Source organism: Alnus glutinosa, chromosome 13 (genome assembly GCF_958979055.1).
Source record: "Alnus glutinosa chromosome 13, dhAlnGlut1.1, whole genome shotgun sequence".
In the NCBI taxonomy this organism is placed as follows: Eukaryota; Viridiplantae; Streptophyta; class Magnoliopsida; order Fagales; family Betulaceae; genus Alnus; species Alnus glutinosa.
The window spans coordinates 4,685,328-4,705,152 of NC_084898.1; the positions used below are offsets into that span (position 1 = coordinate 4,685,328).

General features: G+C 36.1%; 1 protein-coding gene across 2 annotated transcripts; it reads right to left on the minus strand.

The window, feature by feature from the left end:
* Positions 1–267: 267 nt before the first annotated feature.
* Positions 268–14,579, minus strand: LOC133854243 (glutamate--cysteine ligase, chloroplastic). Of its 2 annotated transcripts, none has more exons than XM_062290338.1 (17): positions 14,413–14,578; positions 11,915–12,261; positions 11,118–11,268; positions 10,778–10,885; positions 9,275–9,367; positions 8,496–8,579; positions 8,266–8,334; positions 8,114–8,184; positions 7,950–8,018; positions 4,916–5,009; positions 4,674–4,763; positions 4,502–4,582; positions 4,079–4,171; positions 3,601–3,681; positions 3,450–3,519; positions 2,765–2,854; positions 268–644 (listed from the first exon to the last, which is right to left on the minus strand). In XM_062290338.1, exons 2-16 carry the CDS (start codon positions 12,250–12,252, stop codon positions 2,766–2,768), a joined length of 1,581 nt encoding a protein of 526 aa, XP_062146322.1. In that variant the 5' UTR covers positions 12,253–12,261; positions 14,413–14,578; the 3' UTR covers positions 268–644; position 2,765. The 2 variants fall into 2 exon arrangements, with proteins under 2 accessions (XP_062146322.1, XP_062146323.1); XM_062290339.1 differs by lacking the exon at positions 268–644 and adding an exon at positions 2,206–2,365 and having other exon boundaries at positions 14,413–14,579.
* Positions 14,580–19,825: the final 5,246 nt, after the last annotated feature.

Here is a 19,825-nt window from a genome sequence, read left to right on the forward strand (position 1 = left end):
TTGGTTGCTGATACATTGAAAACTCTAGAGGCATTTTGACGAGATTATTAACACGTCATGATGTCACTCGATGACTTGCACACGTTCAATGGATTTTAACATACATAATTAGGGTTTCTTTTTCTTTCTCTATATTATATTTATGGTAGATTGAGAAGTAAGTCTAAGCCATCTGAGCAATTGATATTGAGAGATTAGCTTCATTCTATGTCGTGAGCCAAGAGAATCCTTTGGTGAGAGCTTTCATTATGTAATTCTCTTGGAGTGTTGATCATTGAAACTTCATGTTCATATTCATCAACAGTTTGAAGTCTACAGGTGGATTGGCAAGGAAACCAAGATGGAAGATTGCCTAATAAAATGCCCTCCAAGTAAAAAATATGAAAAGACAAAAGAAAAGAAAAAGAGATAAGAGTATAGCACATAAACCAATTGTTAATGTGATTTTCGGATCAAATTAGGTAGGTCTTGGTAATATACAACAGGGGTGAAGACAGAAGGAAGCCTCAATTATTGGAGGCACGAGAATGCCCTGACAGTCCATCTCCTGGAATGAATTATTTCTGGCCCTCTCTCTCTCTAGCACCCCACACAAGGACTAGTTGGCTACTTCTTGGTGGAATCCAATGTTGCACTTCATAAAACTAAGATAAACACATGGAGATCATTAGAAGCATGTCATCTATGCATTAAAAAGAAAGAAAAGAGATAAAAACAAACGTTAAAAACCTGTTACATCTGACTACCATAGCTAGGCTTTGTTTGTTAAATTTTTTGTTCTTTGTTTTATTTTTTGTTCTCAAAACAAAAATATTACAAACAACCCAAAATACAAAACACAAAAACAGTTTTCATGTTTATGTTACATCAGACCACCTTTTTCAAACAAAAAGTTAAAGCGTAATGCTACATACTATAATCATATCCTATTCACATCTCACTGAGCTGACTGAGCTGATGTGGTAGTTCCTATCAGCTCTTAAATCAGTCATTGTTAAAAAAAATTCAAGAGTTAACAAGCACAACCAAATCAACCCAATAGAATGAGTAGAGTTGTAGTATGTAGCAGTACTCAAAAGTATAAAAACACCCCCTAAAACACATTAACAAACATTGCAGAGCCTTTTTTTTTTTTTTTTGTGGCATACCTTGCTATTATTCTAAAATATACAATAATTAACTGAAAGACAAGGGAAAATTACAAAAAGGTGGACAATGATGGAGTTATGGATAGTCTTCTACAAACGTGCTGTTAGAGGAGAGTTTTAAACTTATTAGTGGGATATTCAAGAGTGATATGAGAACAAGAGCAAGATAGGCTGTCCACATCTGCATGATAACCCAATGATTTTAGAATGTTCCCTCAACAGCAACAACACAACTATCAATCCAGTAAGATGATTTGACACACCCCCTTGTTCATCTAACTATCTATCTATAAATATATATATATAGATAGGGAATCTTTTAAAAGAGAAAATCAACACATTTTTCTGCTAATATTCTGATGCAATAGCCAAAACTCTCCACCTTTTTTGTTATATTATTTTCGAGTAGCAGGGCAGGAAAACAAAAAGGGAAAAAGAACCTAACCCTTTTTTTTTTTAACACATATAGTTGAAAAAGAATAGCAGGGAATCACTAGTTGGAGAGGGGAGCACATGGCACATGTGGTAGCCACATGGCTTGTGGACAGCCATGACAGGCAATGAGATAATAGAAGTGGATTTTAATATCTTGAAGCACAGGAAACATCATAATAGGCTAGCAATAACAACATTGATAGGAATCAACAAATTCATATATCTTGACCTTAATGCAGTTAAATTGTTGGATGGGAGTCTAAGTAGGTATTCTTGCTAATTATTGGAGTGAATCAACAAACTATATCACTTCATCATATCTATTAAGTTAGCAGGAGTAATGTAGAACCAACAATAATCACAAAAATCACACGGTTAAATTAAGAAGAAGCTAAAGGGAGAGAATGAGAGAAACAATGAGAATCGATTCCAAATATTTTTTATTTCATCAAGGTCGGCCTCCATTGGAGTACAAAACACACTTAAATAGACTAACGACTAAAACCTTAATTTAATTGACTTTGGGCAAAGCCCATTTATTGAATTGCAAAAACACCATTGACTCTTGAAAATTAAATAGAACATAAAACTAAATACTAATAATCCAATTAACAAATAGGACCTAAATAAAACTACATGGATCAATATTATCATAAAATTAACAAATAGAATTGGTCTCTAAAATTCAATAAGACCAAATTAAAGTAAAATTCGCGTCTCGCCCCTTGCATCAAGGAGGCATGAACTGAAGTTCTTGGAAGGGAGAACCAGAATGAAATGTGCTACAAAAAAGTGTATGACATCGACTTATCAATACTTATTACCAACCATATAACATTATTCAGTTTCAATTTTGGAAGTTCCAGTAACTTATCAAAAAAATTTTGGAAGTTCCAGTTAATCTCTCTCAATGAACAGGTTTTAACAACCTGTAGGCATTTATGAGATAAGATGACCAGAGTTTGATCTGGTTATTTTCAATGAGGTACATGAGAAGCCTTCTGTCGAGGATTTACATCACAATTTATTCCTCTAAGATGTTAATAGCCATAAGTTAAAATCAGCTTGAAATAAAAACTAGGATTACAACCAGAAAAAGAAAGGTTTTACACACAAAAGGATCCACCAAAGTGTCTCAAGAATCTTTTTTGATAAGTAAGTGTCTCAAGAATCTAATTCACCTCAGTAGAGTAGCTCCTCAAAAACAGGATCTACGGACTGTCCCCATTTCCCGTTATACAACTCCAAAAGCCTCTCAGCTGGTGTGACACCTGCCACAAGAATATTATCAATCATTGACACGAGATCAAAATAGATCATAAGCGCAAGAATTGAATGCCTTGGAAGAAGACTGTTGCTCAAGCATTTCTTGCTAAGGAACATCTCCAAATCAAGTTTTATATTTCCAAAATTAAACACTTAAAAAAATTCTAAAAGCATTTCTTGTGTAAGGGAAAAAAAGACGCGTGGTATTTAAAATTCCTAATTTCTAAATGCTTCTAAATCTTTTCTCAAAATTTATGTAAAAGAAACCCAAAATATCCTCTCAAATCAAATTCATGGATTAAACAATCTGTAAGAGATATGTTGAGCTAAAAGGCATTTACAAACTTGTACAATAGCAAAAAGATGGAGTCTAAATCAGCATAATAGGCACGTAGAGGTAAACAAGCACACAACTTTGTGCGTGAGCAGCAAACATATAACTTCACATATAATATGGAGAACTAAAAAAATGAAAATATGAAGTCTTCATTAAGATTTATAAGCCTATACCTTAAGAGTGTTGAGGTAATGAATGCCAATACCAGAGAAAAAAGGGTAAATAAAAATTAAAAAAAGAAAAAGAAAAGCCTAAATCAGTACCTGTTCTAACTACTTCAGTCACTTCATTCAGGAAACCTGATTCCTTGAAGCCTCTCCTCTCCAAGCCATCCTGCAGAAGAAGAGGCGTACATCCTTGGAGAATCAATAAAATCTAACATAAGCAGCAAGAACTGCAGTAACCCCAACATACCTTTGCCAACTGTACAACATCTTCAGCAACATGCCTCAGTAACCCATCCCTAAAAGGTGTCTTTAGACCAGTCGTGGGAACCTATTGAATAGATTTTATAATTAGGTAGCCATCTTGATCCCCGTAGAAAGATATGATTGGTGTTAGTTTCATAAAACAGAATAATAGAGGATGCAATTTTATCATATGATGCATATTTTAGATGATACTTCTTATGTTATAGATGTTAGGCTTTAGACAGGAAACAATAGCAAGTTCCATGACCCTAAACAACATGCTGCTATGACAAACTACAAATGTGGGTCCATCGCATTTACAAACATCATCAAGTATAAAAAATTCATAGTAGGGGGAGGGGAGAGGAGAAAAACTGTGGTGTCTGTTGGAAAGAAATTTCAAAAACTAGAAAATATCACTTAAAAAAAAAAAAATTGAGAGAGAAGATAATAGATGTTTGTTATATAAAATTTTCAATTACCTTATTCCTTAGCATCTGTCTTTCTTCTGCAGTCCAATCGGCTGTCATGTCTAGAACATTTTGCAGTGAAACCTCATCATATAATAAACCTACCTGACATTTTATAGAAAATCACAATGAGATGACCTCACTGGAATGAAGCAGTTCATAACATAATTTACACAAGTTAGACACAAAGCAGGCTGACATGTTTAGTGTACATAAACTACATCCAACGTGATATTGTAAGGAACTGCACAAGGGGAAAAAAGGATCTTTATGAATATAAATTGCAATGCGTCTTGTTCTTATACAAATATAAATAATCAGAAGAGTGTCAAAAAGACAAAGCAATGACATGTAAACTGAGGAATCTGTTACACACATACACAGAGAGATTATAAACAGGCTAGATTTGAAAAAACAGTCAGAGAAGGCCATTACCCAAAATGCAGGCAAAGCACATAACCTCCTCCAAGGTCCTCCATCAGCTCCCCTCATCTCCAAGTATCTCTTCAGCCTGACCTGAATAAAGAAAGTAAGATACGGCATAAATTTGGAGATTACATCTGATAAACCTGAAAATTAAAAAATTTGATAAGAGGCATATATGAACCTCGGGAAATATTGTTGTCAAATGATTCTCCCAATCATTGAGAGTTGGCAATTCACCTGGGATACATGGAAGTTTTCCAGCCAAAAAGTCCTGCAAAAAAGTAACAGAACCAATCTTATTTTCTGAAACAAATGGATGATTTGAAATCAAATTTAACGGTCAAAGGGAAAAAAATGTTGAATAAAAGAAGAGCATGGCTACAGAAAGCCTTAAGTTACAAGATCTTAAGGATAGATGGAAACCCGGAAAGTCATTCCAGTACAGTCAATATACTTCTTTTTCCGATAAACGAAATACATTGGAACGTTGAGAGCATAATCAACATACTGCTCAAACCTGCATTAAAGAAAAGAAAGGGGAAAAAAAGTCATATAAAACAAAGTCAATACATTAACAGGTAACTTAGAAACTGAAAAACCGGTTATCATTCAAGAAAAGAAAGTTTCTCATACGTTCAGAATTTTAGGGCTTACGTGGCAGCACACGTGACAGTACCGAATCCCCCAAAACAACAGTGAATAAGGAGTATAATCTCCATATATTATTTCCCCAAATGTTTTAGCTAATAAGGAATGTATTTTCCATTAGTTTATTTCCTTTCTAGTTATTTTCTTGCATAATGTAATGACGGCTAGACCTAATGGTTATGTCTTATGACCTAGCCGTCTTCTATATAAGTGTAACCCTAATCAATAGAGAAGCACGCTGAATATTATGAAAACCTAGAACCTTTGTTGGTATCTTTGAAGGTCACGGCTCCCTCGAAGTAGTCATTAGAGATCATGGCTCTCTCGAGCCCATATCCTTTTTCTTTGTTCTTTTTATTATTTGATTGCATCAAGTGGTATCAGAGCAAAGGTTGATTGTTGTCTACAACAATCTCCGATCCACACCATCACCATGTTTTTTTGGAATGAAGAGGAACAAGCGAGTTTAGACAAGATGAGGTTAGAATTCCTCGCGTACAAAGAAGCGAGCAAATGGATGGAGGAGATCAGGAAAAGAATTGAAAGCTTTTCTCCACCACAAACCTCTCCAGCTAGCCAAGCCCCACCCATTCAACCTACCCCACAGGCAACAAGAAGTGATCGGATGATGCCAAAGCCCCAAGCGGTGTTAGAGACGCAAACCACAACACCTACCTCACCGGTTGCCACCGTCGCAAAAAAGAGGAAGAAAAGAGTGGTTGAAGCAACCAAAATCCATCCACACCAGCGCCTCACCAAACCACCGTCGACTGGCTTCAGATCAGCCCACCCCAGCCGCACATCCAGAAATCACCAGACCAACCTTCCAAACGCGCCGTCATCAACTCACGTCGCGCCTCCATGCCTCTGGGAGTCACTCGTGTTCACTGCGGTGCGAGAGAGATAAAGAAGAGAGCTTTTGTTTGGCTTTGGTTCGGGAAAAAAAAATATATTGATGGGAAAAGAAGATTGCGTGATCCCAACCACTACAAGAAAGAGACACGAACCAGGAACAAGAAAGCCGAGCTTTGGGATGCATCTCGTGGTAAGAAGCGCCTGGAAAAATCAGTGACAATGGTAGCAAAAGGTGTTCTCCAAGAGCATCTCATTCTCTTGGCAAATAGTATGACGTGTGTTGGAAATTTGGTGGGATTCAATTATGGTGGTTATAAAGCATTGATGCGCTCATATAATGTCGAAGCACCATTTACAGAAGCAACACTTTCTACACCAAGAAGATGTTTTGAGAGAGCTGCTGAAAAGCGTCATATGGATTCATTGTCCAGCATAGTTGCATCTTGTTCCTGGGGTAGACATGTGGCAGTGGGTACACCAGAATTCTTCCTTGGGGACAAGGAAGATGTTAGGGGAGAGGGATGATACGTTCAGAATTTTAGGGCTTACGTGGTAGCACACGTGGCAGTACCGAATCCCCCAAAACAACAGTGAATAAGGAGTATAATCTCCATATATTATTTCCCTAAGTGTTTTATCTAATAAGGATTGTATTTTCCATTAGTTTATTTCCTTTTTAGTTATTTTTCTGCATAATGTAATGACGGCTAGACTTAATGGTTATGTCTTATGACCTAGCCGTCTTCTATATAAGGGTAACCCTAATCAATAAAGAAGCATGCTCAATATTATGAAAACCTAGAACCTTTGTTAGTATCTTGGAGGTCACCGCTCCCTCGAAGTAGCCATTGGAGATCACGGCTCTCTCGAAGTAACCTTTATCCCTTTTCTTTTGTTTCTTTTTATTGCATCAGTTTCTTATCACAAAACAGAAATGAATTCCATTCCCCCCCATAAAAAACAAGATAATAATACATTGATGTAAAACTCACCTTTTCTAGTAAAATAAGAATGAAGTTGCATTTCTTAGAAGTAATTAAGGCCTCAACACATATGTATATTACACACACACACACACACACACACACACACACACACATGTATAATGCAGCCGTGTATAAAGATAGTGTAAGATTTAACTCTCACATAAGAATAGTTTTTTGTCTATTGCAGAAATGACGTCTCACTTATAACGTAGTTTTTTATCGTAGTTTTGATCATCATAATGACAGTCCCAAATATGAATGCCAAAAGAGACTAGAATAGAACATTAAACCTCTAAAACTTTGGAAACAGATGCAGATGGGTGTATAACAAGATACAATCAGAAGGCTGCATGCATTCATGTGCATATGAACATGTATCCCTGCATAGCTCAACACTTCACACAGCAGCATTCATGTGAAAAAAATAAAATAAAAAAGGAATTGAAAAGGCAAATAGAGCATTACATTAAATTAACAGTCCAACAACAGAGTCCTTGTAAAAGAATGTGGCTCATATATTTACGGTCTCTACAACATGAAGCAAGACCATCAAATTATATTTATTCAAATTGGTGAAGGGCAATAAAGTTCAATATTCTAGTTTAGGTATGACTTTTGAGTTAGAACTAGTCAATTATGATAATCCTTCATTTCAAACAAGCAAGGAGATATCAGTATAGGCAGAGATCACACATCCTAGGATTATCATTAAATGGGTTTTCTTTAGGGTTGCGCCCCTTTTCGTTTTTAATGAATTGCATTACTTATATTAAAAAAAAAAAAAAAAAAAAACTTGATGCTCATAGTTCATGTTAACCAATGGATGATCAGTTAATGTTCAGAAGAAGCTCAGAAACAGAATACTAGTGGATATATTCAAGCCAAGCAAAAACAATAACATTTGGTATTTTATTAATAAGTTAAAAAAAGAAAATTATTAGAGAGGAAATGAGAGAAGGGGAACTCACCCAAAGGAGTCATCAAAAACAAAAGGAAGCATGCCGGCACGATTGTTATCAGTATCAGTCCAAATGTGGCTGTTTTTTTAAATAGAAAACAAATTAATTCAGAACCCTGGAGAAAGCAAATAATAGATATGAAATCTAACAACTATAAGAGAACTTTTGGAAACCTCCTCATGCTGAGATAACCATTTGGCTTTCCCTCAGTGAAAGGTGAATTTGCAAATAGAGCTGTTGCTATCTGTTTTATTTGTAATAGTTGTTAGTTGCCAGAAAATTAGAAAATTTTCCACCAAAAACAGAAAGGACCAAAGTTTCTTACAGGCTGCAAAGCAAGACCAGCACGAAATTTCCTGATCATGTCAGCTTCAGAAAAGAAGTCCAGATTAACCTATAAAAAGTGAAAATTAATATGCATCACTTTCTAGTCGGAACACGGGTGATGAGTTTGAATTAGAAGTTTTTCCCTTTTGCCTGAAATTATGAAACCTTGACAGCCTTCAATTGTGTGCTTTAGAATGACCTGATCATACGTAATAACATTCATCTCACCTGTACAGTGCATGTCCTAAACATCATATCAAGTCCAAGTGAGCCAACTTTGGGCATGTAATTCCTCATGATCTCATATCTTCCCTGAGCCAAAATTTTCTGTCAGTATGCAAGTAATTGAAGTGTAAAAATGAATTATAGAATGAAGAAACTTGGCATTATTAAAAGGCCAATTGCTGGACAGTAACTAACAAGGAGAAGTTGGTTGATGTCTGTAAAAATAAATTCATTCAGGGAGTTTGAGTTACAGACTCAAATACTTTGAATACAAGTAGAAGCTAACAACATAATTTCTGGAATTTCCTTTCCCCCTTATATTTAACATTCCGATATCAGTCCATATAAATGCAACTCACAGATATCAAAGCTTCAGTTGAAATGGTAGAGTCTAGATAGTTCAAGAAACATGTCTAGAGGAGTGAAATTAATTGATTCTGGGTGTGCTGCTTGATGTTGCAGCTAGTTTGTGGTTCTTTTTTGAACTCTTGATCCCAGTCTTTACTGGCGAGATGTGCTGATGTGTTTGGTTTTATAAATTCTTCAATTCATCCAAAAAAAAATAATTAAAATTAAAAATGAACCAATTTTTATGATCATTCTAATTCGTCATTGCATATTAACTTTAACCATGTGCCAATCTCAATACTGGAGCCAAATTAATCACAATAAGGTGGTTGAAGACAGATTATGGTCTTACTTCAGTCCATGAGGTTTCTTTCAACAATTGCTTCTTTGATTTTTCATTGAAATGAAATGGTTGGAAAGAGGATTAAAAATACCTTGGGCATTATAGGTATGTCTTTAAGTCCCCACTTAGGCTGGAAACCAATTCCTAGAAATCCGATTCCCATTTCCTCTGTAACAGCTTTAACCTATTAAAATTTAGCATTTGAAGACAATTGATAAGTTCAAGAGCATATAATAGATACTTTTCATGAAACCTCCCAAAAACAAGGCAAAAAAGCCCCTAACTTCGAATTTAGATATTCACTATACAAGGCTATGATGCAAATGACAATGGACAATAATGATGAAAATGATGATATAATGTTACTACAAAATATATTGAATTTGAATATGCATCATCCCAAGTCTTTTAGAAAAATTACACGAAATGACTTCAATCCAGATTTTTTGGATATATCTTAAGTTGATAACATATAGCATATAAAGGAAACCTATAAAGAAACAGATTATTCAGAATGACTATATCTAACCTAATGCAATAATATATTGACGGCCACTGTAATACAGATACAATGTAGACCACATTACAGTGCTCCAAGTCATTCCTTCTCTTGGCCCTGACACACATCACGTGTCTTGAAAACAATGAAATCTTAATCAGCTAGAATACAGACCACAAATAATTAGAGGTGGTAAACACCAGGCAGGAGAAGACTTTACCATTAATACCTACCTTATCCTTAATAGTTAATAACAGGGGTTTTGTTTTAACAAGTAATTTTTATTTATTTTTTTTCTTTTTTTGGATAAGTAAAAAACCAAAGGTTCTTTTTGGGATATATATTTCAACCATACAAATAAAAAGAAAATAAGCTGATTTTCTTGCTTGTTTAAAGTACTTTTTCACGTCTGATATTTGCTTCCACCAAACAAACACATATCAAATAGGTTGCTTTTGTGGCTTCTCAAAAGTGCTTCTAAATAGCATGCACTTTGACTATATAAAAGAAAGATACTTATAGAGCAAATACTGGAGAAACAGAACCAGAAAAGTATGAAAGGAGTTAAATACATAGCATATGTTTCCTTTTGTTTTTTTTTTTCCTAAAAAAAAGTAATTATATTGTCAAAGGAAAATAGTACGTGTGTAATATAAAAGTTGGAACACTCAAATTAATTCCAAGGATTTTGAAGTTCTCTAGGGTTTGTAGAAGCTGTCCAACCAAAAAAGTGCTCTAAAAAACTAGAATTTGAGCTTCACCACTGATGTCTCATGGCTCTCGAAAATCTGAGCATCTCTCTCTCTCTCTCTCTCTCTCTCCAAATGATTTACATTACACAGCAAGTAACCGAGTGAACCAGAGAAGCAAAACATAAAAAATGGGAGCTAGGGTTTCATCAAGTACTGTAGAAGTTCAAGAGGTAATTTTGTATAATGATATAAACATACATAAAAGAAGTTATATTAGAATCAAAGGAAATGAAGATGATGATAATTATGATCACTAGACTTAAAAATGAAAAGAAAAAATATACTTGAAAACTTGCCACAAGCCTGTTCATGCATATGACAAAGTATAATTACTTCAACCAACCTGATAAAGGTGTGAGTTAACCTCCGCACAAGTTTGATGCAAGGTGTCAACAGGTGCACCACTAAGCTCAAACTGACCCCCAGGCTCCAGTGATATGCTTTGCTTTCCCTGGCCCACAAAAATGTAATTTAATTTTTTTGTCCCTTTCACATAAATTCACTGTCAACAATTGAAAAGTTTCTTAATAGTTTCCTTAACAAGGATTCGTTTGAGTAAACAAAATTACAAAACTATTACCTCTATAAAATAACTCCCAAGCATTACCATTCATATGATAACAATAGACAACTATATGCACAAAGTTTAAAAATGATAAACATACAAAAGATAAGCAGTTAACCTGTTTGAGTCCTATAATTTTGTCACCTTCCATTACTTTCTCCCAATCAAATCTCTCAGCAATCCCATTCAGCAACTCTGCAATTTGTTCATACGTCATAGGACGTAGAGTTCCAAGCTCAAAACCAAACTTCTCATGTTCTGTTCCTATTCTGAAATGACCATACAACTAAGTAAACAAATTACTAGCGTTGACAAAAGAAATTGGTTCTAAAAGAAGGAAAGAATAAGATATGCTAATCAACAAAATCATAAACCAATAATGGTACTTTTAGTGAATTCAATTCAAAGCAAGGTTAACTGAAAAGAAGAAATGAATAGCACAAAATTCATACTAGGACACCTAAATATTGCACGAAGAAAAGCCACGAGTAAAAAGTTTAGGGACAGATTAGATGAAAAATGCATCAAGAAACTCATGTAAGAAAATATTGTTAATTAAATAAAACATAGAATCCCAACCATGAGTATTGACTTTTTATCATAGTACAAGGAATTGCCAATTAATCTAGTAAAGCTCAAAGTAATTAATTCTGCAGCTCACAAGAAGAACCTACATAATCACCTATCCAAGGTCAAAGGAAAGTTCATACAATCCTAAAAGGCAGCAGGGTAATGTGAGAAATAGAATTGAATTCATAATCAATCATGTAATCCATGTTACACAATAATCTAGCCTCTGAAACTAAAATATAATGCATTTGCAATAATACACAGCTCATGGTAGCATTTTGAGTAGGACAAATGGCACAAGAAAACCACTCTGATTAAAGTACAATGTAGAATTGGTAACTGTACCTCCATTTTTCCTTAGGCTTGCATCCAGAGGCAAGGTATGATACAAGATCCTCTTTTGTCAAGGGCTCTGTAGCAATTACAGAATCCTCAGTAGGAGGGCTTGCAGCAACAATCACTTGATGACCTCGTTTGCATCCAACTCCAGGGCCATCTATTTGCAGAATCTGTGCCTTCTTGGCAGAATTACATGATGAGGACAAGAAACCAGCACGGAGTTCCTTCATTTTTGATGCCTCCACATTGTTTATCATGCTAAATATCATCTTGTTCCCAGCTTTATATCTTATTACTTCAGCATGGGTGCAATATGATGGACTTGTCTGGGAAATGAGTGCCATCTTGTGCCCCTTATAGAACACATTCACAACTTTTCAATTACAACTTATAATGCTAAAATTAGCCATCATCCATCATGAACATAAATAATCGATTAAAATTAAACAAAACCTGACTATAGTGATTCCAGCATGGATAAACTGCCTCTTAGCCAACAGTGAAATACTAGAAGATTCTATTACAAAACTGAATCAAGAATGTACGAGTATGTACGGAAATCCCATGGAAGTTGAATTTCTCCATTGTGTTTTACATGCATTGAAAGTACACATCCAGCTGATACTGGTACCATCATAAGGGATGATCATTTGGAATTGGATTTGAAGATTGGCCTCACTTTAAGTTTTTAATTATCCTTCATGATCATTGTTTCCAAGTATTGCAATGCGGGACTATTCACAATGGTACACAAAGCAAAATCGGGCAATTCGAATTGCACATCCAAATGTGGTTGTAAACTTAGAAGTGGTAAATTTGCAAGTTTGATTCTTTTCATTCTCTCTCTCTCTCTCTCTCTCTCTCTCTCTCCCCATATATATATATATATATTAAAATATTAGCTCTTTCATAACCCCATCGTTTCAATTTTAATTGAAACAACCTTGGTTCTGTTTGTTAATGCTTATTTTTTTTTTGATAAGTAATAATTTCATTAAAAAGCGCAAAGGAGCGCACCATAGTACACAGGAAGTATATAAAAGAGCCCCTAATTAGAGGAGATAAACGAACATGAAAGTAAAAAATCAGCAAATGACATACGACCCGGACTATGCGCCGAAACCCACAACTATAACATATTGAACACATTTCTACAAAGAGCCCCAACCGTAATCTCCACATCCTCAAAAGGCCTAGAATTTCTCTCTCGCCACAAGCCCCACAAAACACATAAGGGAACCTGCTTCCAAATACGGAGAGCAGAACCACGACCTAGCAAAGTACCTCAACTACTCAATAAATCCATAACACTACTAGGCATAGCCCACTCCACCCCAAATAAGCTATAGAAATAACTCCAAACAACCCGTGCCACATCACAATGTAGAAGAAGGTGATCAACAGATTCCCCATACTTCTTACACATAACACACCACTCTACCACCACAATACCATGCCTACGTAAATTATCATGAGTTAAGATCTTTCCTAAAGCAACTTTCCAAACATAGAATGCCACCCACTTCGGAGCTTTAACACGCCAAATACCCTTCCACGGAAAATAGACCGCCTCGTGACAAACTAAAACTTTATAAAAAGTCTTCACTTCAAAATTCCTCTTCTTAGAAATATTCCACACCACCCTATCGACCTCTCCGAGCCGAATTCGACTAGAGTATAACTGGTCATAGAATGATATCACCATCTCCACCTCCCAATCTTGAGCATATCGCGTAAAGAGTACATTCCAATGAGCCACACCTCCTATTGGAGGGTACTTTCTGTTTTTTGTTTAAAAAGTGCTATAATGTGACATAAAAGTGAAAATAGTTTTGAGTGTTTTGTGTTTTAGGTTATTTGTTAACATTTATGTTTTGAAAATAGAAAACAAAAGTGAGAAAAAAAATGGTTTAACAAACAAATCCAAATCTTTTGTTTTCTGTTTTCAAAACCAAAACATTAATAAACAACCCAAAACACAAAATACTCCTCAAAACACACAAAATACTTTTCAAAACATCAGAACACTTTTTCAAACCAAAAAAAAAACATCCTTAAAAACTCATCATTATCAAATAGAGTTCTTATATTTCCACCAGTAAATTTGACAAATATGCATGAGTTGCCCAAGTCTATGATTTCAAAACCCAATAACAATCATACCAATCGGCAAACACCCAACCCAGATCAGTTTTACATTCATAATATGCAATAATCACCGACGAAAAAAAAAATTACTATCACAAGAAAGTTTGAAGTGCCAAAGCAAATTCAAACTCAAATCAACAACATTTCATTGGAAAACAAAATCACCATATAAAACACAAACACAGAACTTGAAATGCTAATATGAATATCCAAGAGGCGTCCACATAAATCAAACATGACAAACAATCATGGTCAACATGAAATGCAAAAAAACAAAAACAGCTCCCACTTGCCCAAGCAAATGGAAATGAACCTAAGATGAGCTAGACTTTGTACAGAATAAATAAAGAGATTACCTTTGAATTATGGGTAAGCTATGGCCCTTAAGATGATGAATAGGAGTTTGGTGGTTCTGGGTTTGCTTGTTTCCACACAGAGAGAAAGAGGGAGAGAGAGAGAGAGATAGAGTGAGAGAGACGAAGGACGCAAAGCTCTCAGCTTTCTCGTTGCAGGCCTGGCCGCTTGGGGACTGGAATATTGTGGTGCTGCACTATACTACTTTTTTGTGGTCCTTTCGTACGAGATATTGACACGTCATCACTTTAAAGCTTGTCATTTCTCATCATGCATACATGCCATTTTAGTTTTTTACTTAATTCATTATTTCATATGTCTTTTTAGTTTAATAGAAAATATTTGAAAAAAAAAAAAAACTAATCCCTCTACTAATTTATTTATGGACATAAATTTTCTACAACACACATATAAGATTGACATGCGTCCATTAACATGTACATGTCATATGTTATTTTCCCCACTACTTTTTGAATGTTTTTATTTTTTAAAAATAAATTAAGGTGATGGACCACCTTGCCACGTAGGCAAGATGGTGAAAAATTGTATATTTAGGTGGTAGTGAATCATTACTCTATTTTAATAGCATGTACTTCTCACATGTTTTTTTAATATAATTAATAAAAAAATATGTGTTTCTTATATGCTTAAAGAAACACATATCATTTTTATACATGGGTTATATAAAATTTTCTATGAACCAATTTATAAGAAATTTCTACCTTTTATTTACTTATTTATTTTATAGTTGCAATCCCTCTACTATTGTAAAGCATGCGTTTCTTTCTTATCTGGTTACCTTTGAAATATTGGAACCATGATTACTTAAAAATAAAAATGAATATTATCAGGGATGCAAAAGGTTAGAATGAAATAATCATTTTTATTAATTTGTTTTGTCACAATACAAGAATGATCAATTTTTATTTTTTATTTATTTTTTTTAAATTGAAATGGAATAGATTTCAACCAAATTTTCAAAAATACCGCTACTTATAAAAATAATATATCAAAAAACCATTTTTTTTCTAGGCAAAAGAAGAAGAAGAAGAAAATAATTCGTATTTGTAGTCTCCTGCATGGGTGGCTGTCGAAGATGATAGTGAACGGAGGCTGGTGACAGCGGCGAAAGAGGTTGGTGAAAGCGAAGGATCGTGTGGAGACAGTGGCGATGATGACAAAGAATCCCTGAATATGGCTACCGACGGTAGGCTGAGCCGGAAGGTGATTAGTAATGACTTGTACTAGGCAGCGACCGATGGTTGGTAGGGTCGGGTAGTGGCTGACGATTAGTTGGGTTTGAGGGTGGTTGAAGGTGGTAGGTGAAACCGAGTAGTGGCTAGCAAGCGATGTCCAACTAATCGTCATCTTATTGGCGACACGTGGTGCTGACATGACATTTGACAGAATCTGTTAAATTTTTTAATGGAATTTAATTCTAGGGATCGATTTATAATTATTACTAACCATAAGAACTTCCCATGAACTTTTTCAATTATAGGGAGTGAAAAATAATTATGACATACCACAAAAACCAATGGTGCAATTATCCCTAATAATAAATGTGAGAATTACATGCATTTTAAATATATGCCAATTAAATAGAATGAGTATGAAGAAATTATTCTAACACACAGGTAGGAAAAAAAACTTTAATTTATCCTACAAAATCCTAACTGATGAGTGCCAAATATGGTGTATTTGGACCCCTTGATTTGCATTAGTTAGACCTTTAGCCTTGTTATTTTCTAATGTTTTGGCTAGTTTTTGTGTTTTCTGTAAGACAATAAGAGAGGAATGACAAATTTCATAAAGAAATAACTGGAAATTCGGAGACCCTGACAAAGTCGATCGATCGAACTTAAAATTCGATCGATCGAATATTTGCCCGAAGTCGATCGATCGAAATAAAAGTCGATCGATCGAATTTTCCCAGAAACTGCTTTTGCAGAGCGCGCCAGAGCGCCCAATCAGAAGCTAAAAAGCAGTCCTCCCTCTGATTTCCGCTGCAGAACACGCTGGTTTCGTGTTTGGGGTTGTCTCTAGCTGCAGAAGAACCCTAGAGGAGGGTAGAGGAGTCATTTCTTGCCATGACTTTCTTCTATAAAAGCCATAGCCATCCCCTTGTTGAGAGAGTAGTATAGAGAGTAGGAGAGGAAAGAATAGAGCAGAAACTCTGTAGATAGGTTTAATTTCGTGCTTCTTGTAGTGTAATTCAGTAGTTTATTTTCAGATACTTTCTCTTTGTAGAGCTTTTCTTTCATTTCCATGGTTGTTCATCATTTTCTTGTGGTGTTCTTAGTCATGGAAGGCTAGTAACCTTAACTAGGGTTGATGATGAAACCTTTCCATTGATGACACTCACAATCTTGTTGTACCACTTGCACATTTAATGATATATCATGTTAGTTGTTCAAGTTCCATTCATTTAAAGCTTTATCTTTTGCAATGAATGTGGTTAGTAGTGGGTAGAGGACATTTTATGTGTTTCAACCGACCAATACATTGTTTTATCGGTTTGAATGATGATATCCATTGTGATTGAAAGATACATTGGATGTTTTGATTTCAATCGGTACCCTTTGTGATTTGTCAATGTGTTGGATTCATTTAATGGTTCTTGGGTTTATGGTTGAGAAACTTGAATAACACCCTAAGCTTAATGTTATTTGGGTGTTCAAGTGGAAACCAAGAGTGTGAGTTGTAGGATTTGGTTTGGTGGATTCCTTAACCTTAGTTCCTTTTAATTTTCATAGTTCATTCCATCCTTTTTATTTAGTCTTTTGTTCTTGAATTAATTCTCAAACCTTTGGAACTAGGTTAAAATGAGGTTGATTAAGCAAGACACCAATATTTGACCATTTCCCTGTGGATTCGACCTCGCACTTGCACACACTATATTGCAAACGATTCGTGTGCTTGCGAGTACTATTTAAAACACACATCACTAACCCTTTAGAAATATAACTTTTCTTAACTTAATAATTTCTTTTTATTCAAAGGGTAACAAGGAAAATTATAAGGGGGTATTTCTCACCGTTGATACGAATAGTAGAAAAACAAGGAGAATAACTTGGAATGTTTCCAAATAAACAAATTGAAAACGGCCTATTTAGCGACTTGATGTGCCCGGTGATTACCACTCTGAGAAAAACTTTAGAGGCAGTCTAGCTTTGAAAAAGATGAAACTGTTGGTGAATGTCTTCAATTATTGGAGCAAAAGTCTAATCCAAGAAGAGTTTATCTGTTTCTTTGCATTTTGGTGTTTATTTTTAGGGGTGTGCAAAACCCACCCGCACCCGCAAACCCGCACCGCCCCGCACCAACCCGCCCCGTCAATAACGGATATAACACATTTATAAAAAAGTGCGGATCTTAAATATGCCAACCCGTGATTTATGGGGTGGGTTGCGGTATTAAATTTTTTCTCACCCGCACACCCGCCCCGCCCCGCAATTTCTTTATACTCGTACCATCAAATTTCTCCCAAAAAAATTATAAGAATCATGACTAGGGGTATGCCTTTGATTTCATCAAATTTTCTCCAAAAAAATTATAAGATTCACGAATTGTCCAAATTGTGTACCTTTGATTTCATTAAATTCTGCACTATCCATTTCATCTCTATTCTTATTCCATTTTTATATACATTTTCATCTCTACATTCTCACATACACATACTCATTCAATCTACAATCACATAAAAGAATAAAAAAGTTATTTACAGTTAGGTTTGTTGGTAATTCTAGTTCTTCCTTCTTGTTATTGTTTGCTGGTGAGGTTGATTCAATTGGGATTTTCAAATTTTGAATTGGGTTAACAAGATTGTGAATTATTTTTCTGGTTTTGGGCCCATAAAAAAAAATAATAAAAAATACCCGAACCAGCATGAACCCGTCCCGATCCGCACTACCCAAGGCCCAGCGGGTTGACCATTCACTATGCGGATTGCGGATCTTGATTTTCAAACCTGTTCATTGCGGGGCGGGTTGTGGGAAACATGTAAATCCGGCCCAATCCGGCCCGCGCCCACCCCTATTTATTTTGCATGCGTTTTCGCTGAGTTGACATGTTTCAATTCATTCATCATTAAACATCAACGATAGATAGAGATCGTCAACTTATGCTCCGTTTGTTTTGGTGTAAAATGGGTTTTAAAAAATGATTTCGGCATTTTCTGGTGTTGGGAAAAATATTGACCTTCTCGGGCGTTGGGCCCAACCCGAGAACTAGGCCCACTCTGGTCCACCCGACCAGGCCCAAATATTAAAGAGAGCATAATCCACCCGAGCCCGTTAAGATCACTTGGGCCCAATATGTCACAACTGGCCCGAATTGGCGACTCAAATGCTAGTTGATATCCACATCTGCGTATATCTCGGCAGTACCCGGAATCTAAGGGACACGACGTACGTCATGAAACTTGATGATCCCTCCGAGGTAAGTGGAACCTGGAATATCCGTTCATCCGGGGCCACGTCTCCTCCAACCGCCTCGTGCACGAATTGAGAGGCTAATTGAACCGCTCTTCAACTTCTATAAATACTAGAACCTCTTCAGATGTTAAGGTACATGCTAATCAATCTTTTTGGCATTATTCTGCGCATTTATTCTCAAAACCATACACTCACTTAAGCATCGGAGCGGGGTTGTCGGAACCCCCCGATGCAGCCTTGTTTTTCAGGTGGACCAGGAGCAACCAAGACAATTATCTGATCGACACGTCATCTACCGGAAACTGTCTCAACAGTTTGGCGCCGTCTGTGGGAAAGACTTGTGTTGTTTCTCTACTACAAATCCGTTATGGTGAACACTCGATCAGAAGCGAACAGAGCATCTCGGGATGATATAAATGCCCGAGAAGAAGGAAACTCAAACGATCCCCAACTAACCCGGATGAGTGAGAGGATCGAGCAAATGGCCAAAAGTATTGAGGATTTGGCGACTATGAATGCTGTTCTCCAGGCTCGGGTTCTAGAAATCCACCGGGCAGTCACAGATCCAGAAGTCCAAGAGGTCCACGATAGTCATATTAGAGAGCGACGGGAGGATGAAAGACCCGGAGGCAGCCGAGTCGAGGAATCCGGAGAAAGAAACAACCGTGAAGAAGAAATTCCCATGCACCTTCCTCCTCCTCAAACCGAGGCAGAAAGGGCAGTGCAAGGCATGATCACCCGGCTAGAACAAAGATGCAATGTTCTGACTGCAGCTATAGAACGGAATGACAAGGGAAAAGCCTCCCTAGTCGAGAATCTTCTACAAAAAACCACTTCTCCATTCACCGATGATGTGGCCAACATTCGTCTCCCCGAGAAGTTCAAAATCCCAGAGATTCCGTTTTATACAGGCCTTGAAGATCCTGTAGAGTATCTGGACAACTTCCGTGCCCACACGGACCTTCATCGAATGCCCGAG

Bases quoted from the DNA above. Each gene is read 5' to 3' on its own strand.
- LOC133854243 (XM_062290338.1), bottom strand. From the start codon at position 12,252: ATGGCACTCATTTCCCAGACAAGTCCATCATATTGCACCCATGCTGAA. The intron at 9,368-10,777 runs GTTGGTTGAAGT...AAATTTTAATAG, and splicing joins TTAACTCACACCTTTATCAG to GTTAAAGCTGTTACAGAGGA. The intron at 8,335-8,495 runs GTGAGATGAATG...CACTTTTTATAG, and splicing joins TTAGGACATGCACTGTACAG to GTTAATCTGGACTTCTTTTC.